General features: G+C 41.6%; 1 protein-coding gene across 1 annotated transcript; it reads right to left on the reverse strand.

Moving 5' to 3' along the window:
* Positions 1-2,780: 2,780 nt before the first annotated feature.
* GINM1 (glycosylated integral membrane protein 1) lies at positions 2,781-21,121 on the reverse strand. Its single transcript, XM_065057468.1, has 8 exons — positions 20,943-21,121; positions 12,656-12,715; positions 12,382-12,478; positions 9,455-9,606; positions 7,362-7,518; positions 6,469-6,599; positions 4,852-5,015; positions 2,781-3,681 (listed from the first exon to the last, which is right to left on the reverse strand). The coding sequence occupies exons 1-8, from the start codon at positions 21,033-21,035 to the stop codon at positions 3,573-3,575; spliced, it is 963 nt and encodes a 320-aa protein (XP_064913540.1). The 5' UTR covers positions 21,036-21,121; the 3' UTR covers positions 2,781-3,572.
* Between the last annotated feature and the right edge of the window lie 2,510 nt (positions 21,122-23,631).

Below are 23,631 nucleotides of genomic sequence, written 5' to 3' on the forward strand. Positions count from 1 at the left end.
GGGATGCTGAGAACTAGAAAATGGGATGAAGAAAATGCAGTTTCACAGATGGTTTTGCTAGCTCATCTTAGAGAATTCTACCCTTAAACTGTTTCTAAGGTATTAATAAAGAACCTGTACAAAGGCTGAGATTTAGAACAGCAACCCTCACGCTATTCACAGTCAATAGAGTCAACTGAAGTTTGAGCAAGGGGCAGGATCATCACTGGTTTACAGTGTCTAGTAAGTAATATTAAAATACATCCAGCCCGTGTAAAGTAATCCTGTGGTGTGGTTTCCTTGTCAGTCTGAGAGAAAACAAAAACTTGCTGGCATCAGTTCTGAAATATGTTCTTCTTCCATGACTCTGTGGTGCTGTGATCTTCAAAACTCTACGCTGGTAGGTTGGCTCCCATTCTACACGTTTGTTCTGATAAGGCTGTTCTGAGAAGGCAGCGTGTTATGTGTATGCTCAGTCGATTGATGTAAAAACCTAAATTCTCTTTTTGCATTACTTGTCAAGTGGAATGTAGAAGCAGTTCTCTGAAAATGGTTCTACAGTAACCATTTAGGTCATAATTTTAGATTTTGCTCAACAGTGGCCACTGTAACTAAGGCATCTATCGTTTCTGTCCATCCCCTATTATTTTGGAAACACTTCTTCCTGCTATCTCATCTCAGAGCAGCCATCTGTAGTTCTGCTTACAGCTGAACTTCATGCTTTTTAATGAATCAAGTCAGTCTAGACTTGTTTCAGCTGGTATGATATATGCACGCTGTACAAAATTAACTGTGGAATTCCTGCTCATGTGTCTCTTCAGATGCTGCAAGGCAGATGGGAAGGACACAGCATAGTGAAAAGTTGCAGTCTGAGTAGAAGGCAAGTGGGTCCCGACTACACAGTTCTGTAAATGCCATTGTTGTGACCGTTTTGTTTACCACTATGTTGTGAGGGACAGCTGGACGTGCTGAAAAGGGACTTTCACAACACTGCTGGAGATGAGATGCTTGGGAAGATGCTGAGATGTGGATATTGCTGAGAGCTCATCAATCTCGGTGGACCTGGCACGGATGAACCCAGAAATGAAGGGAAGATGTTCAGGTGAGTACACAAGTGTGTGCATTTATAGACTTCCATCTCCAAAACGGAAAATAATTTTTCCTGTTTCCTTTCGAAAGGATAGCCATATGTGTCAGGGTTAAGAAAAAGATGCAGGATTTTGAATGTGTCCTGGGAAAATAAGACCTGCCATCACGGGCATGCAGGATAGTTGCCCTTTCCTAACTGTGGGTTAGTTGTGGTAAGGAGTTTTAAACTGGTTTACAAAATGGTTCGGAGTGGTCCCAGTTTGAAGTTACACTCCTGTGAAAGGTGTAAGACTTTTGTGACTCAGGAAAACCATGTGCATGCTCAAACAGAACGTTAGTGCTTTGACTTAAGACTTGATAGCTCCAGTTCCATAGCACAGCAGTGTTGTCTGGCAATCACTGTGTTCAAGACTTGCACTATTTTTAAGATTTAATTTCACTAACCTGATGGTAGTATTTCTTTTCTTGTGCTTTATAGCTTTGTAGAACACAAAACAGAAGAGGATTCCTTAGCTCATGGAAATCTGCCAAGCTGTGAAGAAGTACCAACACTTTTTCAGGCTTAACCAGTCATTTGTGTTGCAGCTGTTTAACAGAGTTGAATCTCCTTGTTGCTGTGCAGGTGCTTGGTTTACAGTTTCATAAGTGGGAATGTAAAGAGCACATGCTAACAGCTGCCAGATTCTCATCTGCAATTCATACAGTGCTTGTGCAGTATGGAAGAACTCTTGTATTTCACTTTTTTTTTTCTTTCAATGCTAAACTTCAGCCTTGTACATCACTTCTGTTTGAACTATGTTAATGAAGGGTCCAGGGCTATGTTCATTAAGTGGAAAGAACACTAGTTTACACATACATAGGAGTTTGTCTACAACCATTTGAAGATTTGCCCTCTGTGCAGTCACCCCTCCTGTGCTCGTCTCAGCAGTTTCCCATTTAGCCATGGATGACAACCACCCCTGTGTGTTTGCACTCAATTGCATTCTTGGTGCGGAGGCCTCTGTATCTCTAGCATCACCTGTGTCTTACATGGCTCTGTTACCATTACGGTAGCTCTCTTGTGGCACGGCCCTGCAAAGCGCTGCTCAGAGCTCCAGGGATGTCAGCCACTGTCACAGGTTCCCAATAGCAGAGTGGCTGTCCTGCCCCAGCGTTTCCTGGCTCCACACCTGCCCCAAGCAACCACCCAGCTATGACACAGCCCTGATTTCTGTCACCCGTCCTTGGCTGAGAAATGTTTGGCAGTGTGCCTGTTATCCTGGGATGTGCTGCTGGGTGGTGGGTTTTATTTTAGGTTTTTGCAAGGCGAGTCAGAGTTAGAAATGTTTCCGCTACCACTGCAGGGTTGTCAGTTTAGTGACACAATTCAAGTTGTTCCTGTTACAGACTGGCTGTAAGGACAAGTATCTGAATAACTTAGAGATCCCATCAAACTTAAGATAATCTTTCCTTAAGGAGGGAAATCCTAGCTTTTCCCCCTCACTATAACAACTTAAGCTGAACATAGAAAATTCTCATCACTTAAATGATAACTGTGCTCAGTTTAATGCCAGGTAGTTAAGGTTGGTTGGTTGTTTTTTCTAGTCATCCTTCTGACAATTTTTTTTCCTAAATAAGAACAATGAAAGCTAAAAACTAAGTACCCTACATTTGAACATTTGGCAAACTGCTGTTTAATGAAATGAGATATAGATGCACACATGAACACAGACTAATAAACAATTTAAATGTTTATTTGAAAAACATTAACAGTACAAATCAGCATGGGCAGACTGGGCCTACTTAGCAAGAGTAAGCCAGTACTTTTGCAGAATTTTGTAGAATTTTCTTTTGAGACTTCACATAGTACAGATGTCACAGATACAAAAAGCACACTGTTTACAAGTGCTAACAATTTTTATGAGTGGAAAGGGCCATCAAAGTGTAAAGTGCTTGAAATATAAATCTGCCTTTTTAACTTTTGCATATATAAAATGTCAAATTACTTGAGTAACTCAAATGTTTGGTAGTGATATTTTCCTTGCAAGGCACACTCAACCTTAAGAGACCTGAAACCAGGTTGGGCAGCTTTGTTCAGGCTTGCAGGCACAGCTGATGTTTGCAATACTCCTTCATCCTTTTCTGAGGAATGCTATCTGGAGACTTCAGGACACCCGGAATTTCATAATCTTGCTATGTGGGACAGCTGGCCTGGTTTATCTGTGGGTGTGAAGGCAGCCAGCATCCTGTTTGAGGTGTGGAAACGTGACTTCACAGAAGTTAAAACCAATGGTAGCCCCCAGGGTGGAAAGCTGTTTTATTTTGATGCTACTGAAAAGGCTGCATGTTCATGGAGAGGCACAGGGAAATCAGCTTTGGGCCTTGGCCTGAGTGTCCCTTTACTAATTAATCAACTGACTTTGTTTTCTTAGTAGGAAACAAACAAGGTATTAAGGTCAAGTGCCAAATTTTGGGTCAACTAAAAATTGTTTTTAAAAAACAGTAACTCCAAAGTAAACACAGTTTTAAGTACATGCTTTCTCATCTATATTATTTTTCCTGTCTGGAAGATCTGAAAGCAAGCTGATGGTAATCACAGGTACAAAGCTGACTTGATCCAGAAGAAGGATGCCTCTGAAAGGTAAGATTACCTGGCATTAGAAAACAATATACAAAAGAATTCCGTGTTCTAAAAATTAGATTTTTCCTTAAACTCCCCAAACTTTGTTTAAATCAGGTAATACCTCTTTTATGAAGCTAGAATGAAAACTTGATGGGAAAACTGGTTCCAAAATGCACTACCTGTGGTTTCAGAGCAGTTCCTTCACCCAGTTTCTATCTCTGAAGTATCAGCAGTGTAGGCTCCATATGCTCAACTTCATAGTAGCCTAAAACTGCTGCCTGGAGCTACTTTGTCAGGCACTAACTCTTTGTCAAGCACTAACTCTCCAAGTCCAGCTCAAGCCTCTGGTTCTATCAGTGTACTGCAGAATGGCATTCAAGACTCGGGATGAGGTCCTGACTTGTATCTGAGACCATGTCATTCACCAGCTGAGACCTACTAATTCTTACTGGTTTACAATCACAAATTAAACCTTTAGCACTTCTTACTGGACCACTGTGTACTGGTAGCAAGAAAATGACACTGAGGTTTAGGGGGTTGGGTTGGTTTGGCATTTAAAAAAATTTTTAAAAGCTGGGGTACAACCATCCTTCCAGCCCCACGTTCTCCAACTGGAAGAGAAACTACTGCAGGTTGATTCCTCCGCTCTGTGCTGGGCTCTGCCACGGACAGGCCATCAGACACTTTGCTGAACGGTTTATTGGGACTTTTTGCCACCACCGCCAGCACCAACTGCTATGGCTTGTAAGCTGTCTACAGAGGGAGCTCCTTGGAGAATTCTCATACAAACTTGAGGCCTTTCATAACCACTATAGTAACTCCATCAGAATAGGAGTTTTAAAAGACTTAGTTCTTGGAATTATTTTGGTCTAGCTTCTACCCTCCTCTCTCAGAGCTATGTTAATGGTGTCTCACAATATAGTCCTTGGAAAACTTCATAAAAATTTGGCAGTAGGACAGCCAAGCTAAAGACATTTCCCATGAAAGATTTTTCCCATCTTCCTCTGAAATGCCTGGGTCAAAATGTCACTTGCAATAGAAAGTTGCCAGCAGCCTTTTCACTGAATTGTTACCACTATCTTCCTACAGAATGGGGCTACTTCTTGAAACATTTTTTTATTCAATGTTTTGCTGTAATCAGAGGAGGACAAAAAAAAAGAAAAACAGCAAAAATTACTCACTTGTTTTCACAGGAAGGCAAAATCACCTTTAGGACTTTAAGAATAAGAGCTGCTCCGACAACACCAACTACAATGACTTCCATCAAGCTAAAGAAGATGGGTAAAGATCGAAACCAGAATCTGCACAACCCTTTTCTCAAGTCTTCCACCCACTGACACATCACCTACAATCAAAGAGGTAAAAATAAAAACGGTGCAAAACATAGCAAGTGCAGTTCTTGTAGCTACTGGTGACTCACACTACATGGTGATAGTTTTAATTAAATTTATGTATCCATAAGCATACGTAGAAGCAGGATGTAACTGACTGGTGACTCAGACCTCTTTCTTCTGTGAAGTTTGGAATGGGTGAAGGTTTAATTCTCTGCTCATCCTAGCAGAACTCCCTGAAAGGAAAGGCCACTTTGGAAAATAAAGGACACTTACAGAGCAGGTGGAGGGTGAGCTGTTTGCCCTGGCTGTAGAGAAGCCATGATATCAATACCATGGCGATGTACAGCAGGGAAAGGGTCACTGACAGCCCAGAAGAGGGGTAGCACCTTCTCTAGTCCATCTGTAACTTTCAGCCTACTGTTTTGGCCTTCCTGTCCCAGCAGTAGGTTATAAAGTGTTTCTCTCAGACCCAGAAGAGGCCACCAAGCCCATCCTTTCCTAGTCTGGAACTGAAACTTCTCAAGCCATTGCTGTGGTTCTTACAGAGGGTGAGACCAATGGCCCATCTCCCAGAGGGGCAAGCAGATTTAGAAAAAAAATTATGTAGCTTAAAGCTAAACAATATTTGAAATTGTTATAAATGCTTAGGTTGGTATAATGTAAATATCATAACACTGTCATGATATATCTGTGAGGTCAGAACATTGCAGGATTTAGAAACCCATTTGATTCCTATGGGAGTCAAAAAAAACACAACAATTTCTCACTGCTAAGGGGTAATTTGGGTAATTTAGGAAGGTTTTTTCCTAAGTTTCCTGGAGTATGTCTGTAAAACTCCGTTCTTCTTAGTGGTTGGCTGTGAGGATTTATTAGACTTCTGTCGAAGTCAGTTACTTTCAGATACCTCACACCATAGAAAATCCCAGTCTTTAACAAATACAAAGCAGCAAAATGACACTCTGAGAAGTCAATACTAAGTTAAATAGGAAGAGCAATTACTTCTTACAGAAATGAGTTAATACTTACTATGTTGCCTTCTTTTTTTACTAATTAAAAATAAGAGACTAAAGACAAAGGCCTAGGAATATTATATACTGTTACCATCTTTAAATGGATGTTGTGTTTAGTCTTTACATGAGGAAAACCCACTATCTGAATCATAACAACACTGGGTTTGTTTTGTTCCGTAAACATCCACAAAGGAGGAAAACATTTGTATGTGTTTCTGTAGACAATATTAAAAATGGGGAAGGAAGTTTTTCCCCTCAAACTGTAATACTGAATAACACTCAGCTCTATCTGCAGCATGTTACTACAAATTTTCTTCCTAGAAATGTCACCAAAGTGTATGCATTTAATCTCTGGTGAAACAGTGGGAGAGAAAAAAAAACACTGCTTCTTTTGAGACCAGTCTTTAAAGGTATATACTAATAATTAAAACCAAACAACAAACAGCAAAACTACCTTGTAAGAAGACTGAGGTTCTATCCTAAGAGGGGTCTCTGGTAACTTCCCAGGTAATGTCTCTTCATCTACTGTAGTCTCTGCTTGCCGGGTGAGGTACTGACTGGTAGTTTGCAGTGGATCTTGAATATCTGAAGAAGAAAAGGTGGATTTAGTGAAGGGCTTGCTTTTTATTTGACTCACTATTCAGGAAAACAAAGACACACTGCATTTCTATACTTATGGTACAGTTCTCACACATTTACCACAAGAACACAGAAGGCTGACTTTTTTTTTTTGTCTACTTGAGTAGTGAACTTGACAAGAAGCAGGAGCGGTGCTACAGGGCCGCCTTTAGCTGCGCCTTAGCCGTGAATTTCAGCTGTCGCCAGATTAAAAAGTGATGAACGAGACCAAAATATTCATCCCCTAAGAAATCCTTGAGAGTTTTTGATTAAACAAATCTGAAATTAGATTAAGACATCAAATAACTTCCCTTACTTTTAAGTTCTTCAAGCTTAATAACATAAAACTATTCTCTGGTTTGGAAGTGACCCAGACAGGTATTTCCTCTCCAGTTTTCTCTTTCATTCTCAGGAAAAAGGGGGAGCTTTACAAAAACTTCCATCATAGCACTGAGAAATTTATTCCTGTGAGATGTCTGGGCTACAGAGTAACAAGTATCAAGTGCTTCAAAGGAGAACAGGTTTAAAAGCAAGCAAGCAAAATACCTAGAATATAGAAGAGTTAAATTTAGGTGTTTAAAAAAAACAAACCACATAAAACAAAACCCACTTCCTTGTTAATGAATAAACTTTCACTATGAAAAACACAGCACTAACAATGTTCTTTTGCCCTTGTAAAGCAATACATCACTATGGATTAAAACATTATGTAACAGTTAAACGAGATACCTTTTCCTGAGAGGTTGGGAAGTGTAAATAACACATCGTTGTCCCTTGGGATGGAATAGAGCATGCTCTCTTTCAATGGGACAGTGTAGTTTGAATGCCTAAGTACTCTCAGGTCCTTTACCAAAATATCTATTTCTGTTACTTCTTCCTGCTGAACCTACAGGAGATGCAAACGCGTTGATATTACTGAGTTTACAGTGAAGTACGCAGGCAGAGAAAACCAAAACCATCACAACACAGAAAACTCCAAGCCGTTAAGATTTAGACATAGGGAAGTTACGACTAAGTATTCTTTGTTTTTATGTACCAAACCTCTATAGGCTATACCGCCTTAGAAAACATGCTGAAAAGAGTGGGTCTCTCTCCCCTTGCAAAAGTCACTCCATGGGCTTTTAACTAAGTCCTAAATAGCTCATTACAGTCCTCTTTCAGGGAGGCATTTTAGGGCATGGCAAACTCAAGCATGTAGTAACAGAGCTCTTGCAAACGTTTGCTGAGGTAACACTGACACTTCTGCTTTTGTAGTGATGTCGCTTTTTTTCAGCAACCGAAGTTGTTTTCAGCAAGTTTTCTTCCTGTGATGCACCAGACCCATTTCACTTAATGATCACTACAAGCATCACTTATATAGAACACATTCCACATAACTCCTACTAACATCAATAACTGCATTGTAAGGCCAAGAACTGACAGAAATCCAGAGTATTTATGACCATAATTATAACTGCTACATAGAAATACAGCTAACAGAAGGAATGAAGCATGTGATAGAGTTTCATTCATGTTTTCAGGGCCATAGGCCAACCAACACTTTCCTTTTTCTTTGAACATATGCAGAACAGTGCAATGAAACTGATGAAACTGATGAAACTGATGACTGTTACCGTCATCTGGTAACTAATGAGAAAAATTGAAAGCTTTTGACTTAAAGAACAATTAAGGAAACAGCATCAGCTTTCTGGTTGTTCCTAACAGCTCCCTATGAAAACCTGAAGTGCATTGTGATGCCTAGTTTGAGACCTGAAATACAACAATACTACTGTGTAATGACAGAATCAAACCAGGATATACCAGCCTCATCACATCATGTCATTAGAAAAGCTTCAGAACTCTCAGCAGGTTTTTTTCATTAACAGTGTAACATTTTGACATGGTGCAGAGCCCTCTAAAAAATACTACATGCTGGCCATGCAATTAATTAAGGATCAATGATATTATCATCATTTTCCTTAAAAAACCAAAAAGGGCAGGAAAACATAAGCCAGCTCCAAAAGAGGCTGGCCACAGGTACTGAAACAAAACTAGCATAATTTTGCTGGCTTCAGCAGCTCTATCTTCTCTCCAGAACCTCTCTGGTTAGAAAAATAACTATATGTTATAGGTGATTTTGAGAACTCAGTTCAGCACATTATAATCTCAGCTAGAACTGTAAGCCCTCACGTTCACTGGTATTTGTGTAAATACAGTTAAAATTTGAGGAAGTTTTTCCTGTTCATCTCAAAATCCATGTTCATTATCAAGAGTTTTATTCTAATGAATTAATTCTCTTATACGCAAAATATTCTAAGGCTAAGGGTGTTGTGGGCTTTCACAACAATCCCATCTGCCGTAAGAGTTTGCTGCTGCAAGCTGTACCCCATGCTACATGCTTGAAACACTTTGTTAGCTTGGAATAAAGAATGGGGAATACCTCAGGACTCAGAACAAGCCCATCCCCCTTTTATTTTGTACATTATTGTGTAAGTTAATATTGCTTGTCTGTCTGACCATGCCTGCATAAATGCACATATTGAAAGAGCATGTGACAGAGTTAATGATATTCTAATAAGCTTAAGGGAAGGTCATTCAACACTTAATAATTAAAATACGAATAGAAGCGTTAAAACTTGAAGTCTCTTCATGAAACGCCCTCACTTCTATACCGGCAACTTAGGCTGTATTATCTCCCTCAGTACTGTGCTAGCTAACATTAGATCATATACTTTGTGCTCTAACCACCAGCCAGACACATGTAAGCCTTTTAATCCTTGGTAACTACTTGCCTTTCCTGAATTTAAAAACGCACAGAATGTTGTGTTTGTGGGGTTTTTTACCTGTTTTCCATCGACTTCTGTTACTTCTTCCTGAATGACAACCAGCTGCAAATCAGAACTGGACGCCAAAGGCCACTCGTGAACCATGATGCGAACACTGACGGTTCCCAGGCGCTGCTGATCTGGTGAACTACCCAAGTCTCCATTCTCCACTGTTAACATACACAGTTTTCAAAGAGAAAGCACCCCAAACAAAAAGCAGTATACAACCATGGGGCAAACAGCTGCAACTCTGACACATATGGCTCTGTACGCATAGCACCTGAATGGAAGCATCATTACAACTACAGAGCACCACTAGAGATGCCTGAACGGTTGCATGAAAGCCTGTACCGTGCTGACATCCTTAACGCTTCCAGAAGCTGCTGTTATAAGCAGTAGTAATCTGGACAACAGGTAAAAAAAGATGCCATGATCGTTTACCACTGCATCACCAAATCAAACTTGGAGCAGGTCTTATGATACAACACAGCAGACAGGAGCAGCACTGTATAACCGAGGGAGCTCACAATGTCGCATCCCAGCCTTTGAGGTTTGTGTTTAAACACCCTAAGCAGCACTCTTTGGCTTGGCTATTGCTGCATTCTTGTTTTAGTTGTCCAAAGGAGTTCATAAGATTAATGCCACAGCCCAGCCAGCCACCTGTGTAAACATCTTGATTCACACATTTCCCTTTCTCTCAACACAGAAACAAACATGCTTTTATCCAGGCACTCAAGATGAGTGTCAGTTTCCTCATATGTATTTTTTCTGCCCCCAGCTCTATTTTCATATGTTACTGTGACACTTCAGCCTCTCTTCCTACTCAAAAGCCTTCAGCTATTTCAACCACCTCATATTCCACAAGTACACAGAGAACTGCCTTCTACCCTTGCTGTTTCTGGATAGATGCAGTATACTCCTCCCAACTACCTCTATTAGAGGTGAGGGCATGCTAGAACTGCACTGCTGCAGCAGTGCAAGAACAGAGGTGACAGGTATCTCCAGCACACAGAGAGCGAGGTACCTGGGCTGAGACTGAACTGGCCCCCGTTACTAAGCCCCTGGTGCTGTGTCACTTGCAGTGATGAGCCTGAGATGCAACCTGGGGGAACGTCAGGCTGCTGTCCTTCAGCTAAAAAGTTAACAGCTCAGTGTGTTGATGGCTTTTATGCTATGATCCCTTTCCTCATGAAGCTATTGTGCTTATTTTAAACATAGAAAAATACTTTTGGGCATCATTTAGCAGTATCTTCCATTGCAAAAATAAGTGGCAGGAGAGAAAGAGAAAGGTTCCCTGTAGGTGTGAGCCAGAACGCTCTCCCGGTTGCTGCATGTCTTCTGACATCCAGCAGCAAGCACACGTGAAAGGACCAAGGCCTCCAAGATGACAAGTAGCGGAAGCTCCCTGTGGTCCCAACCCTTCCATGCATCAGGCTGCTCAATCCCCACTACATTCCACAGGACTGAAAGACAGGCACACTTCCAAAACTGACAACTGCGGCAGCTTCAAGTGGGGATACACGCATCAGGTATGATATAAGAACAGTGTCAAGACAATACTGTTCAGCAGACTTGGACTCTAATATTCAAGACCATTAATATTGGCTCAAGTGTGACAAGTACATACATTCAGGAGTATTCTTCCCCTCTGTTAACAGGAAACAAGCATCTTGATATTCCTTTAGCCTTTTAGAAACATTATCTGAATCTACTGTTGAGGATTTAGTTAGTAAATAGTATAAATACTACAGGTAACAGACGTACTGTGCTGAGGACTCAGACCTGAACATGGAGATAGAGTTCCAGGTTCCCAGCTCAAATCAGTATTTTTCTCACTGATTCAGATTCGCCTTTGTAATTGTAGTCACTGCCAGCTATACAGCTATGATTTGGGAAATCAACAAACTACAGTAAAGTGCCCAGCATCTCAGAATTAGTCACTCAAATAGTATCTATTTTTCTGGAGTCAGTCATCTTGCAGGTAAATGACATTTGGTCATGTTTTCCTACCCTAGGACAGAAAAAAAACAGAAGCAATAGGAATGTAACTATCCCAGTAAGAGAGAAATGAATTACTGCTCTCCCGCTCCACAAAAGAAATAGTGTCAAATTAATAATTGATTGTGCTTGGGGAGGAAGGGTTCAAGAAACAAGGTCATGGCTCAGAGAAGCAATTTAGAAAAAGCATTAGTAGTCTCTAAGTAAATGTCTGATTGTAAGGAGAGGATGACCTCAGAAACCAAGCTAGAGACTGACTGCACCTGTTCCATCAAGAGATCATTCCAAAGACAACAGAAGCTTAAATCAAAAGAGCGTAATGGCCCTTTTTTAATTAATTATACAGTATGTTCTGTGTATCTCAAAAAATCACAGTACTTGCTGGTCTTTCACAAAATGTGTAACATCGATTCACTGGAAAAAACCAGCAGTTTCAAGATAATCTGAAGTCATCAACAACTGCAGGACACCAACAAAACTGCGGTATTTGTGCTATAATATCCTACCCAACGGGAAGTTGTTTGTCCAAGAGACAGAGAAATAACTAATAGATCTTCCTAAGAACAATTCATACTTTTGTTACTGAATTTCTTTTTGGATCTATGCCAGCCAAGCCAGGGACACAGCCATTAGCAGGGTGGAGTTGCATCCTTCTGTTTACATTGTCTAGCTTGTAGTGCAAAACATTCTTTTGAAAAGATAGGCGGAGTCTGGATGTCAGATTAGACCATTTACATATAAGGATGCGAATGTGACTTGAGAACAAGGCAGTAAGACTTTTTCCACACGCTTCAGTAGCAAAATTATCCTCTCTTGGGAAATGGTTTGCTCCTACAATGCTCAGGTTTGCAGAATACGAGAACATGTAGTCACTGTAAGCTTTGGTTACCAGATAACAGGGAAGCCAAATACCCCGGGGAAATTAAAAAAAAAAAGAGAATACTCACATATTACTGTTTGACATGTTATGTGTGCAACCCCGCTTTTCATAGGAAAATCATTTAGATATACCTGTCCATTAACGTAGGTGATATTAAAAACAACCTGAAACAAAGACAAACAGAATGAATGTATGGTTTCTGGCCATATGCTACAATTCTGTTCACAGAAGAGTGCACTTCATACTGAGTGGTGTTAGACAAAACAATATATTTGCATCCACATGCAGACTTTTTTTCACTCCATATTAATTCACTGAATAAATAGAAAAACCAGACAAACCTGTCCTTTGTGAAATTCTCCATTGGTTTTCAACATCATAACGTTGACTCTGATTGTTTCCTGGAAAACAACAGTGAAAAGAGATGCAGGTTTCTGAGGGAAAACATAAACCACTGCAGGCCACAGGCAACTTTCACACACTGTCCTGACAGTAACAACCTACAATCTCCAGAGCACATGCCCCGGCTTTCAATCCAGCTGACAGAAGAAAAAGGAATATGCTTACATGTTCCATGTTAAGAGTTGGTTTGGGTTTTTTCCCCTTTTTAATAAAGACGATTAGCGAGAAAGAACGACAGCTGCATCCCCTTATGTATAAGGTTGCTTGGTTGGTTGTTTTTTTTTAAGACAAGGTAAAATAATAATAGGCTAAATTCACAGGAGAATTTGTTTCACGTTGATAGAACGGAAAAGAAATCTCTCGCATTAGCTGAAAAATAATAGACAATACAAGGTAAAAATCAGATTCTCTGTAAATGCTTTTCAAGTGCTCCACTTCTAGGTGAAGTGTACTTTAACACATGTTAACCTATACTAAAGAACACTAATGTTTTTTCAGTGTAAGCAGTAATGCTGTTTCTTTTCTTTGGTTATCACCCTCCAAACTCCCAGCTAATGGGGATTTGCTTCCTTCTTTCAAACACTAATTGCTGTAATTTATCAACTCACCCATTGTGTCCCCTCATTTCACCCTCGCAGTTTCAGGGGCTCTTTTGCAGATGGGACCCTAAATCTCCCAGGCCTGCCCTTGGCAAAACCTGCGTAAAAAAGCCAAAACACTCTTGGACGTATCCAAAAGTAATGATTGCCGCACTGCTTTCCTGAGTCACCTCTTCAAAATTAATGTTAAGCTCCCTATTTGCCTTTTAGGAGCCTTAAATGATTCTAATCCCACTTCACTTTCCTTGGGAAAACTTCTCCATACCTTCAGCATCTTCTTTAGCTCTGTGTCACGGTTTCACAACCAGCAGCTAAAATGTGAGTCATGTCTCACTAAAAAGTTGAACTTGCCCAGAATTGAAAATAAATAAATACATACATACATACATAAAAGGGCTTTTCGTTTGGGTTTTTTACAAAACACCAAATTTTCAGCCAGGAAATACTTGAAATATAGAGTACGTAGCATAGCATAGTTCCAATTCATGAACAGAGAGCTTCTGAAGTGCAACTATGTAAAAAAAATCCTTAAAACAAGGGGTGTTAAGCAGTATACTAAGGTACCCAGGTCTATCAAAACTGAAAAACAGCACCCAAATCTGATTCAACAGAGAACTGGCAGCATGAGAAGCGTGGTTTAAAATCTAACACAAATAACCTTTAGGTTGGAAAGGACTTGTCATTGATGTTTCAGACACATTGTGAAATCAGTAGGAAAACTCTCTGTCCACTAAGACCAAAGAGAAATCTTTTTCTCAGTGCTCCTTCTATGAAACAGGTGTTTATACTGAGTTTTTTCAAAATTTAAATCCTAGCTAATCAAAGTAAATGAAAATTACCAATTTACTTAGAGAACTGGAAGTCTATTACTGAAAATACAAACCAGATCAGTAATACAATCATAGGATGTAATCTGTTCTGTCATCCTGTAATTTCCTCAATCCACTTATTTTCTTCTCAAGGTTTAAGAATTCTGTATATTAAAAAACAACAAACAAACCCTCCCCCCAAAAAAACACGAACAAACAAAACCACACCAAACCCAAAAAATACCACTCCAAAATGCCTACCTTTTAGCTCTTTATCCAACATTCAGAGCTGTACTTCTTTCACACCCTCAACCTGCTTAACAGATTACCAAACCCTTGTGTCATGACTTCCTAGGTTTTTCTGTTTTCTGGGAATTCAAAGGCCCCAAAAGATGGATTTTCCAGGCAGTCTTGATATTCCTTTGGTTTTGAGGCCTTAATTAAATTTGAGTTCCTTTACACAGAAAATATTTTGCAATCTTTTTTCAACATCTACAAACTGACTCACTGAGATTACAAGAAAAAGGAAATGACTGTGACTGCTGAAAAAAGGAAAATCCCCCTTAGATTTTTAATCAAATGCTTTATTTGAAAATGAAGGGCACAGGGCAAGATAGACGTGCCCAACAATAGAGCGTTATCATACAAAGTGAGCTATATAAGCAATGACAAATTTTCTTCACAACTGCTATCAGTTCTCTTAGTGTAGTATCCACAAGCAGAGTCATAAATTCAGGTACATACTTTAAACTTGCACTTGAAGAGCGTATTCCATGTTTAATAAATTTAAGTATTTCGGTGGATCGCTCCCATGCTGTTGGGGTTACAAACCCAGAAGGCAGCACGCGGACAGGACGGCTGCACGGCTCTGCTGCCTCTGCCGCGAGCAAAGACAGCGCAGATCCCTCCTCTCCCGCGCATCCCCCGGCCCTTGCAGCTGCGCCAAGCCAGTGAGCCCATAAACATCACTACGCTGTCGGGAAAACTTTTCCTTTTTTCTGACGGACTGTTTCTCTGTCAGTGCGACAAGGAAGGAAGAGGCAGACAGGTATGGGAGAGGCAAGCGGGCACCTGGCAGGACGGAGCCGGGCCACCTGCTCTGGTGGCCACAGGCCGCTGGCGGCTGTGCTGCAGGCTCTGCCTGTCCTGGCAGCATCTCCCTCTGATCACAGGAGGGGTGACGTGGCATCCTCTGAACAGCACAGGTTCATAACACCACTGGTTCATAACACCACTCAGTAACTTAGAACAATGATTAATACTCCACCACAGCAGCTACACGATGACCCTTGCAATTTTGTGTTCACAAGAATTGAAGAACTCCTGTTCCTGCTATTCCTGTGACCCTATGTTTAAACAAATAAATTATAGCAGCATTTATCTAATTTAAATCTTCAATCTCAAGTACACAGTGCTGAGCACCTAGAGGCTGACTTACTTAGCTTCAGTTAAGAGATAGGAATAATATATCCATGTTTTCTTCTGCTGTTTATAGCCATAGAAACAGCCATCAATAGAAAGTTGCTCACATCCAGATCCAACAAATGCTACGACTGGTGACTTCCCATACCCTGTGCATTCATTCTCCTGAGTTTTCATATGTTCCTGTTTCGCCTCTTCACTAAGCACTCCCAAAGACTTGGTGCCAGTCTTGCTAAGAAACACTTCAAAGAGATCTCAAAGTTTTGGTGGTAACATATAATCAGTTTTCAACTGTTCTTACTCAAAACATTCCTGAACTGATACAGAAACACAAGGACCAGAGGAAGACCATCTTTTCCAGAGTCAGAATCAACTATATTGATGTCATTCCTGACAGCTGTTAATTTAACTTATTCTTCAGGCTCTCCAGTGATGTCCAAAAATTTCACACTCTCATTAACTATTTAGGGCTCAGATAGCTTTAACATAAAAAGTTTTCCTAATGTCTAACCTGAAGCTTCCTTGCTGCAATTTATGAACAGGTTATTCGTTACTCTTCACAATGTCGTCCCATGGAAAACAACGGTCCTCCAACTCAGTCTTCCTGATTTTACACTAACACTCCCAGCTCATGTAACCCTTCTTAATGCTGTCATAGGACACAGATGTCTCTCTTGAGTTTTCCTATGACTTCTCATCACTTCCTTAGTGCCTCAGCAATGATATTCACAGTGCTAAGAGCCACAGCACCTGCAAAGAGGGCAGCACTTATATTGCAAATATACGCCATTCTCTTCTAGGACAGCTAGGCAACAGCAGTAACAGCATGACAACATATATGACAGTGAACTAGTGGATTTTTGTGAACTTGGATCAATAGAGATAAGCAGGTAGTGACCATTTTCTAACCCTTTCACCACGTGCTGCAAGAGAACACAGGAGCGTTAACTGGGGCAGTCTAATTGCAGTAATGGCAGAAAAGCAAGATGGGGAAAAGATGGCAGTAAAGAATATAAAGCATCTGGCATAAGTTGCAAGGGAATATTCTTTAATTCTTAAAGACTGCCTTTACCAATGCCACACAAATCTATAGAAAACATATCACGTAATCTTAGCCTTTTACGAAAAAAGCCGCACAAGACAAATCTGTTGGGTCTGATCACGCAAGAACTTCAAAGGGATCTGATTACAGAATGATGGAAAAACTTCTTCCCTGAGCAGTGGGTACCTGTTGGTTCAGTTTCTCCCAGCACGGGGTAACTGCTAAGTCCTACACAGCTGCATTAGTCACATCAACCCCATGTAAATCCAGCCGCGAGCAGCCAACCCACTTAAAGCACAGCTGCTCTCCGCCGGGGCTCTCGGAACAAGGCTCTTTCTGCACTGGAAGGCTGTGGGAAGCGGAGCGGGCAGCACTGGGAACAGATGGCGCAGCGCCCCGCAAGATGGCCAGCTGTGCTGAGACTTGGAAGACAGGCAATCCCCTGGCAGCCATCAGGAGGGCACTGTCGGGATATCCTGTTCGTGACAGGAAAATATGAAGTCCCAGGAAGGTTGCCAAACAGATAAGAAACAGGCAAAACTAATAACTCCTTTCTAAATTTGAAAACAAATTATAGGAAAAAAGTGTTCAAACAGACAAACAAAACTACCAGCCAGACTCACAGCATTTCAGTCCTGGCACTCACACGGACAACTGGCTCCAAGTAGTGTAACTGTGTATTTGCAATCTGGGCTCTGTGATCCGTGCTTCTCCTAAGCCTTTCATCAGACTCAAAACCAGAGCTCTGCTGTAGGATGAGTCTTAACTGCAATCAGGCATAACTGAGTGAAGAAATAATCATGGTGAAAGTTTGACGTGACAAGTTTGACTTGACAAGTTTGCAGGACTACAATTAGTCCCTCACATTTTACAAAATTTCGCTAAAAAATTGTTTCAAATAAGGCCTGGCATTATTAAACTGCACGACAATATTTAGGGTAAGATAATGAAATCCAGTATTTGCTTAAGAAACTAAAGCAGAACCATCTCTGCTGATATAAAAATCTAACTTGATGCTTTTGCTTTGCTTTTCTGAACAAGCGCACTTATATTTCTTCCTTATTTTGCAATGCTTCTTAGTATAATATTGCTTAACCTCTCCTTTGCCCTACATACATTGCTAGAATTAATTCTCCCTATTAGGTCAACTCATACTATGAGTATTTTATAAGGAGTTTTAACGGTCAATATTTTGTCTCATGTCACCAGGACATGGCTGCACTATACTGCTTTAATTTAATCAAACAGATATGGAAAGATGATGTCACATCTTTCAAACATGAAGTTCAGCGTCAGACTGTTAATAGAGAAACTGGCATAAAGCAATGAAACAAACATTGCAGTATGTCACTATGGACAAGTTTTTTCTTTTATTAAAATACATGACACCCGCTGCATACGTACTCAAATGGTTGATGTAGTGAAGGCTACTTTCTTCTGTTGTGAAATAATCCATCCAGGCAGAGGTTTCTTGCTGCCAACAAATATTCTGAAAACAATGTTTTTCAGGCAACTAAACTAAAAAAAACCCATCTGGTAGGCAAGTAAGCCATTCAGAACATCGCTAAACCTAAATTATCAAGAGGCAAACAGAGTAGGCAAAAACCCCATCATTAACACTCAGTCCACTGTGCTTTTAGCCAGTTCCTACCAGCACATTGAAAAAATACTCCAAAACACAAAACCTAACTCTTGACCTTGCACCAGAAAACATCTTTAATGTGAAGGCCGGTTGCCTTGTTGCGTCGTTCCGTGACTTTTTTTTTATTTTTAATTTTGTCTTGTATCAATCAATCTGTAATCCAGTTTTGCTCATCCGAATTCCAGGAAGAGAAAGAAAAATCAAAACACACATGCTAATGTTTAGAAGAAGAGTCCAGATTTCAAAACAGCTTATTTAAGAAATGACAAGTGTTGCACAACCATGGAGACGTTCACATTCTGGAGTCAAACAAAAGCATTTCAGCCTTACAAAACGTTATTCCAATGTTTCAAGTTTTTTCTCAGTCCTTCCACTACGGTTTCTGTAACATCACGGCCATCAACTTGGAAGAAAACTTCAATAAATACCATGTACAACAGTTACAAAATGTGAAGTTATCAGTGCTGTGCTGCCAGTGGTCTCACAGAATTGCAGAGGGCAGAGCCATGGCATCCAGGCAAAGAAAAGCTGAATATGTTGATGCTGCCTGCTCCCAACCCATCTCCGGTCCCAGGCCATTCTCAGAAAAGACCATCACTTTTCTGACCCCATCGCCCACTGTTGTTAAGCTCACAGCTTCTGAAGCCAACCTGACAGCGCAGCATTCCTGCTCTGACTGTTCCCACTGCCTAGCCACTTCTGTTCCCATCAGGCCACCATAAACCAGCTCCTTCTCAAAAACCAGCAATTCTACTCAAAAACTTTCTCAAGATGCGTTGTTCCTTCTACAGCAAAAACAATCTTGTATGTACAAAAAGAAACAGTACAGGAAGAAACACAAGCTGGTGGTTTTGAGATTTTAAAAGAAAAGCTACTGAAGTAAAAATGTATATGTTCCCTTTTTGACTCTTAAAAGAGCTTTTCCACATATACTTATGCCACCACACCAGTACAAAATTTAAAAAGTGCAGACAGTTCCAACTAGCAAAAACTGAGCTGACAGACCACGTAAGCGGTACGGCACAAATGGACAAACACAACCCCGCAAACAGCACAGCTGTGCCTGTAAGGCATTCTCCCAGCTACTAAATCAAGCCCTATCAGCAAGCTAAAATACACCTGTTCTATTTCTGACCCCAAGCTGGCTTCCATGGGACCCACCCCGGCACCCTGCACCACCGCACTTTCAGATCCAAAGATAGTGTGTGCAGATGTGCCTCCACATCTCCTACCACTGCCAGCTTGTGACACACAAATGACTTTAATGCTGTTACGTTGAACGTCTGGTGTGAAAGTGGGACAGTTTCTAGGGAGAAGGTAGGCAAGAGCATAGGTCTATGTTTCATTTCATGTGTTTTCTGGCAAATTGAAGCTAGCAGTCCCTTTTCTCACAGGGATAAGCGAAGTACCTGAGCACCGAGCTCTCTCTGCTCTCTTCAGAGCACCTGAATTCAAGCACAGATGCAATGTTAAAGGTGTCTGAAGATCTAGATCCCCATTTTGAAATGAGAGCTAAGCACATCTCTCTTCAAAATATTCATATAGAGAAGCAGGAACAAGGAAGTAAGCTCAGGAATCTGTCTTTGCAGCACAGGATGCGTCAGTGCAGTGCCTCTGTCAGGTTTTCTTGGAGAGGTTTTTACTTAAATGAAAACAAAAAAACTGTGGAGGAAAAAAGGCATAATAAATTTACTCCCATGACAGCAACTTCACATTGGCTAGACAAGCGACTACTTCCTTCTTTGCAATCTCACATTTCGGAGATCACAATTATAACAATTAGAGGATGTATTTAGCCGTGATTCAACTACAGACAGAAGTACCCAGCTCTCTTCTGTAATTCTAGAGGTCAAATCTCACCAGTGCCATGGCACATCTTATTCCCACCGAGAAGATCTCCTAAGTAGTACCCAAAAAATTCCTTCCACTCTTTAAAAAAACACCAAATTTAATTTAAAACTAATCTTACCAAGGTACAACATAGGTAATGGAATGGAAAAGCAGACAGCACAATGCCCCATAACATACCAGTGTATCAAAAACCTTTTTGTGGTTCAAGAGTACAGAAATCACTAGAAGCAAACGTGGACCTAATGCACTGCATACTTCTACAGCACTGAACTATCAAGATGAGGGTAGAGCAGCATAAAAATGCAATATAAATACATCTACATTGGACAGAAGTAACTCTTTCTCCCCTCAACCTGTCAGGTATTTATTTTGGCATATCAAATCCTATATAAATGAAAGATTGAAGGGGGGGGGGGGGAACATTACATGCACTGAGTTTGCGACAGAAGGATAATTTTGTCCTTTTGTACTACTTTTGTACATTTTAGACCGAAATGTACCTGAGCAGCAGGACAAGCACTGGAAGTAGGAAGAACAGACCTTGGCTGTCAAGCGCTACAGCTCGAAATAAAAACAAACCTCGTACCCACCACACGGCCCTTCAGCGCCACCGGCTTCGGCCACCTCCTCCCGCCGGCGACACCGCCCGCCCGGCCGGGCCAGCCTGCGGCCGAGCAGCCGCGGCCGCTGCGGCCAAGAGCCGTCCGCGCCACCGCCCAGCGCCCCGGCGGGGTCCGGCTCGCCCCGCGGAGGCTGAGGGACAGGGGCTGAGGGACAGGGGCTGAGGGACAGGGGCTGAGGGACAGGGGCTGAGGGACAGGGGCTGGGGCTGGCCCCGGCCGCCCCGCACGCCGGCAGTACCTGGTCCAGCTGCAGGGTCGCGGCCGGGCCCAGCAACACGGCGGCCAGCGACAGCAGCAGCAGCAGCTCCCGCCGTCCCAGCGCCGCCTCCATCTTGCGACCCGGGAATTAAAACAAAGTGAAACATCAACAAGCGGCGGCAGGGGCGGGGCCGGGAGAAGGCGGGGGAGGTGGCGGGAGGGGGCCGGGCCGCCCCGCTCCTCCCCGCTCCTCCCCGCCCGCCGCGGGCAGGGCGCAGCGCCCGGGCTGTGGCACTAGCTGTGGGCCTGGGCGGGGCCGGGGCACCCTGTGAGCTCCCCGCTGAGGGCTGACGTTGGCTCGGGAATGAGCTTTTATTTTTTGGAAGAGGAGCGAAATTTTAGCGAAACAGCTGTATTTGTGCTGTCCTGCCCGGCCCGGCCCGGCCCGGCCCGGCCCGGTACCGCCGCCGCTGGAGGTCCCGACCGAGGCGTTGCACAATAACGCCTGCGCCTACAAACGCCCGTTACCGTTAACAGACGATTACAGCCTTTGAAAGCACTTTGCATCATAATTACCTACATAGCCAATGTTAATAATTTCACTGTTTATGAAGCGGCCAAGGTACGCTCGTCAAACCAACTTACACCCTTGGCACTGGCAGTTGGGCACCTGCTCTACGTGTGAACGCCAAGGCAATGATCCTGGGCCAAGCTGCGAGCACCGCACATCCATAAAGGTTTCTTGAAAGCAAAAGCAGGCAGCGTGCTCCGGGGAGAGCAGAAAGAATCATCAGAAAGGAAAAAAGCACAAGGTAAAGCCTAAAGAAAGCTAGAAGGAGACTTAATAGCAGTAGTCAAAACCGTGGAAGTCCATGACAATGAGAAAGCAAACAACCTGAATCTCCCAAGTGCTTGGTGTCTGTGGAGATAAAAAGTGCTTTATTTGCAACAAGAAAGATTGTTGTTATCTGTCAGCCAAAAGCTTTCTAACGGTAAGGGTGGCAAACATCTTAACAACTTGTCTACGGAGGTTTTAATATCACCAGGGCAGGGCAGTAAATTAGCTGTCCTGTTCAAGCCATCTGGAGCATAATTTTATATTGCTCTATGACTCCCACTTGGTTGATAGCAAACATAAATCATTAAACTCACAGAAATGTAGTATTTTATATGCAGTTTGCATTCATGAGACACTGGTATAAACATCTGGCATGAGATACAAGGCACAGGAAAATGAGGCCTCGGAGAGTCATATATTATGAGGCACATTTCACACATAATATGTGAAAACCTCAAATATTTCATCACTAAATACATTTATTATCAGTAGCTTCAGAGATTAGAAAAAATAAAGCTGATTAACTGCCTTCTCTGTGATAACACAGGTCAGTAATGGAAGAAGGGATAAAAACTCTGACATCTTCGTTCCCACCACCTCTCTTTACCATCACCTAGTTTACTCGTCCTTAGGATTTTTTTATTATTTTTTTTTCAATCTGTTGTGTTTGGTAAACTGAAAGAAATAGGCAAAGGGTCTGCTCACTGTGCAGTCTCATGAAGCAGAAAACTACATGGTAAGTCAGCTTCCCAACAAGACATTTTGCTGTCCTGTAAGGGGCACCCAAGAGTCTTCGGGATAGGAGGGCGGCGACGAGAATGCAACTCGTGTTGGTACGTGCAGTCATTTGCATGTGCTGGTGGGAGGAAGTTTAAATTACCTAAATTTTTAACTATGAGTTGCACTCTGTGCGTAAATCAGAGTGGGGGTTACCTCCCAACAGGACTGGTGAATCCTAAATGAGCAAAAGCAAGCTACAATACTACAGTGTTTTCTGTACTAGATTCATTATTAAAATGTTTACAAAATGTACTGGAGGCATAATTGATGGCATCAGACTGTAAAAAAATACAGGGAAGCAAAGACTGCTGACCTGCAGAATTTATAGATTCAGCAAAGTGCAGGCTGGGTTCTCAGCTGACCTCGAGGAATTTAGTGTCTCACTGAAATGGAGTAAGAGATGAATGCCTCTTCCTTTTTGACTGTCTCCTTTTGCAAGTTTCCTGGTAAACTGCCTATCAAGCAATGCCTTCCTTCCGTTATTGTTTCCCTCACTCTTCCTTTTTCTCCCAATATTTTGCACCCCCTTTTCTTCAGTCCTCTTTCTTCCTTTCTTTTTATTCTCCTGGAACTTAATTAAAACTGCAAAAATCATGCACTAAAAATGCTTTCAACATACTTCTGCTTTCCCCAAATTTCAAAGCTTTCCTTAGTCTCACATCACAATGGATGTCATAACAGTTTTATTTAACATAAATGGTAAAATTCCTTGCAATAACCAAGTAATGCGTGGTCTGGTTTCACAAGTGGTCTCCCCTTGGGTGAATCAATAACCACTCGATGCTGGGACAGGCTGGGAGCCTGTTCCTGGTATTTATAACTATTAAAATTTGTAACATTTTTAGGTATATTGTACTGAGACTGACTGCCACTCGAGCTGCTGAGTGTGCCAGAAATGCTGTATTTCAGTGGGTTTATATTTAAATTGCAAGTAAGGTTTCTGTCTTTTTAAAGTGATCATGAAAAGCCACGTTTTCTTTGAACCTTCTTTATAGCCATAGGTTATTAGAAGACAAAAGCCAGTGTAAAGAACAAGGAAATTATTATTTAATTTATTTTATGACTAAAATAAGTTATAAAAGTCTGGCCTAAGTAGGTGGGTTGCTCTCTC

This window comes from Columba livia, chromosome 3, assembly GCF_036013475.1.
Source record: "Columba livia isolate bColLiv1 breed racing homer chromosome 3, bColLiv1.pat.W.v2, whole genome shotgun sequence".
NCBI lineage: Eukaryota > Metazoa > Chordata > Aves > Columbiformes > Columbidae > Columba > Columba livia.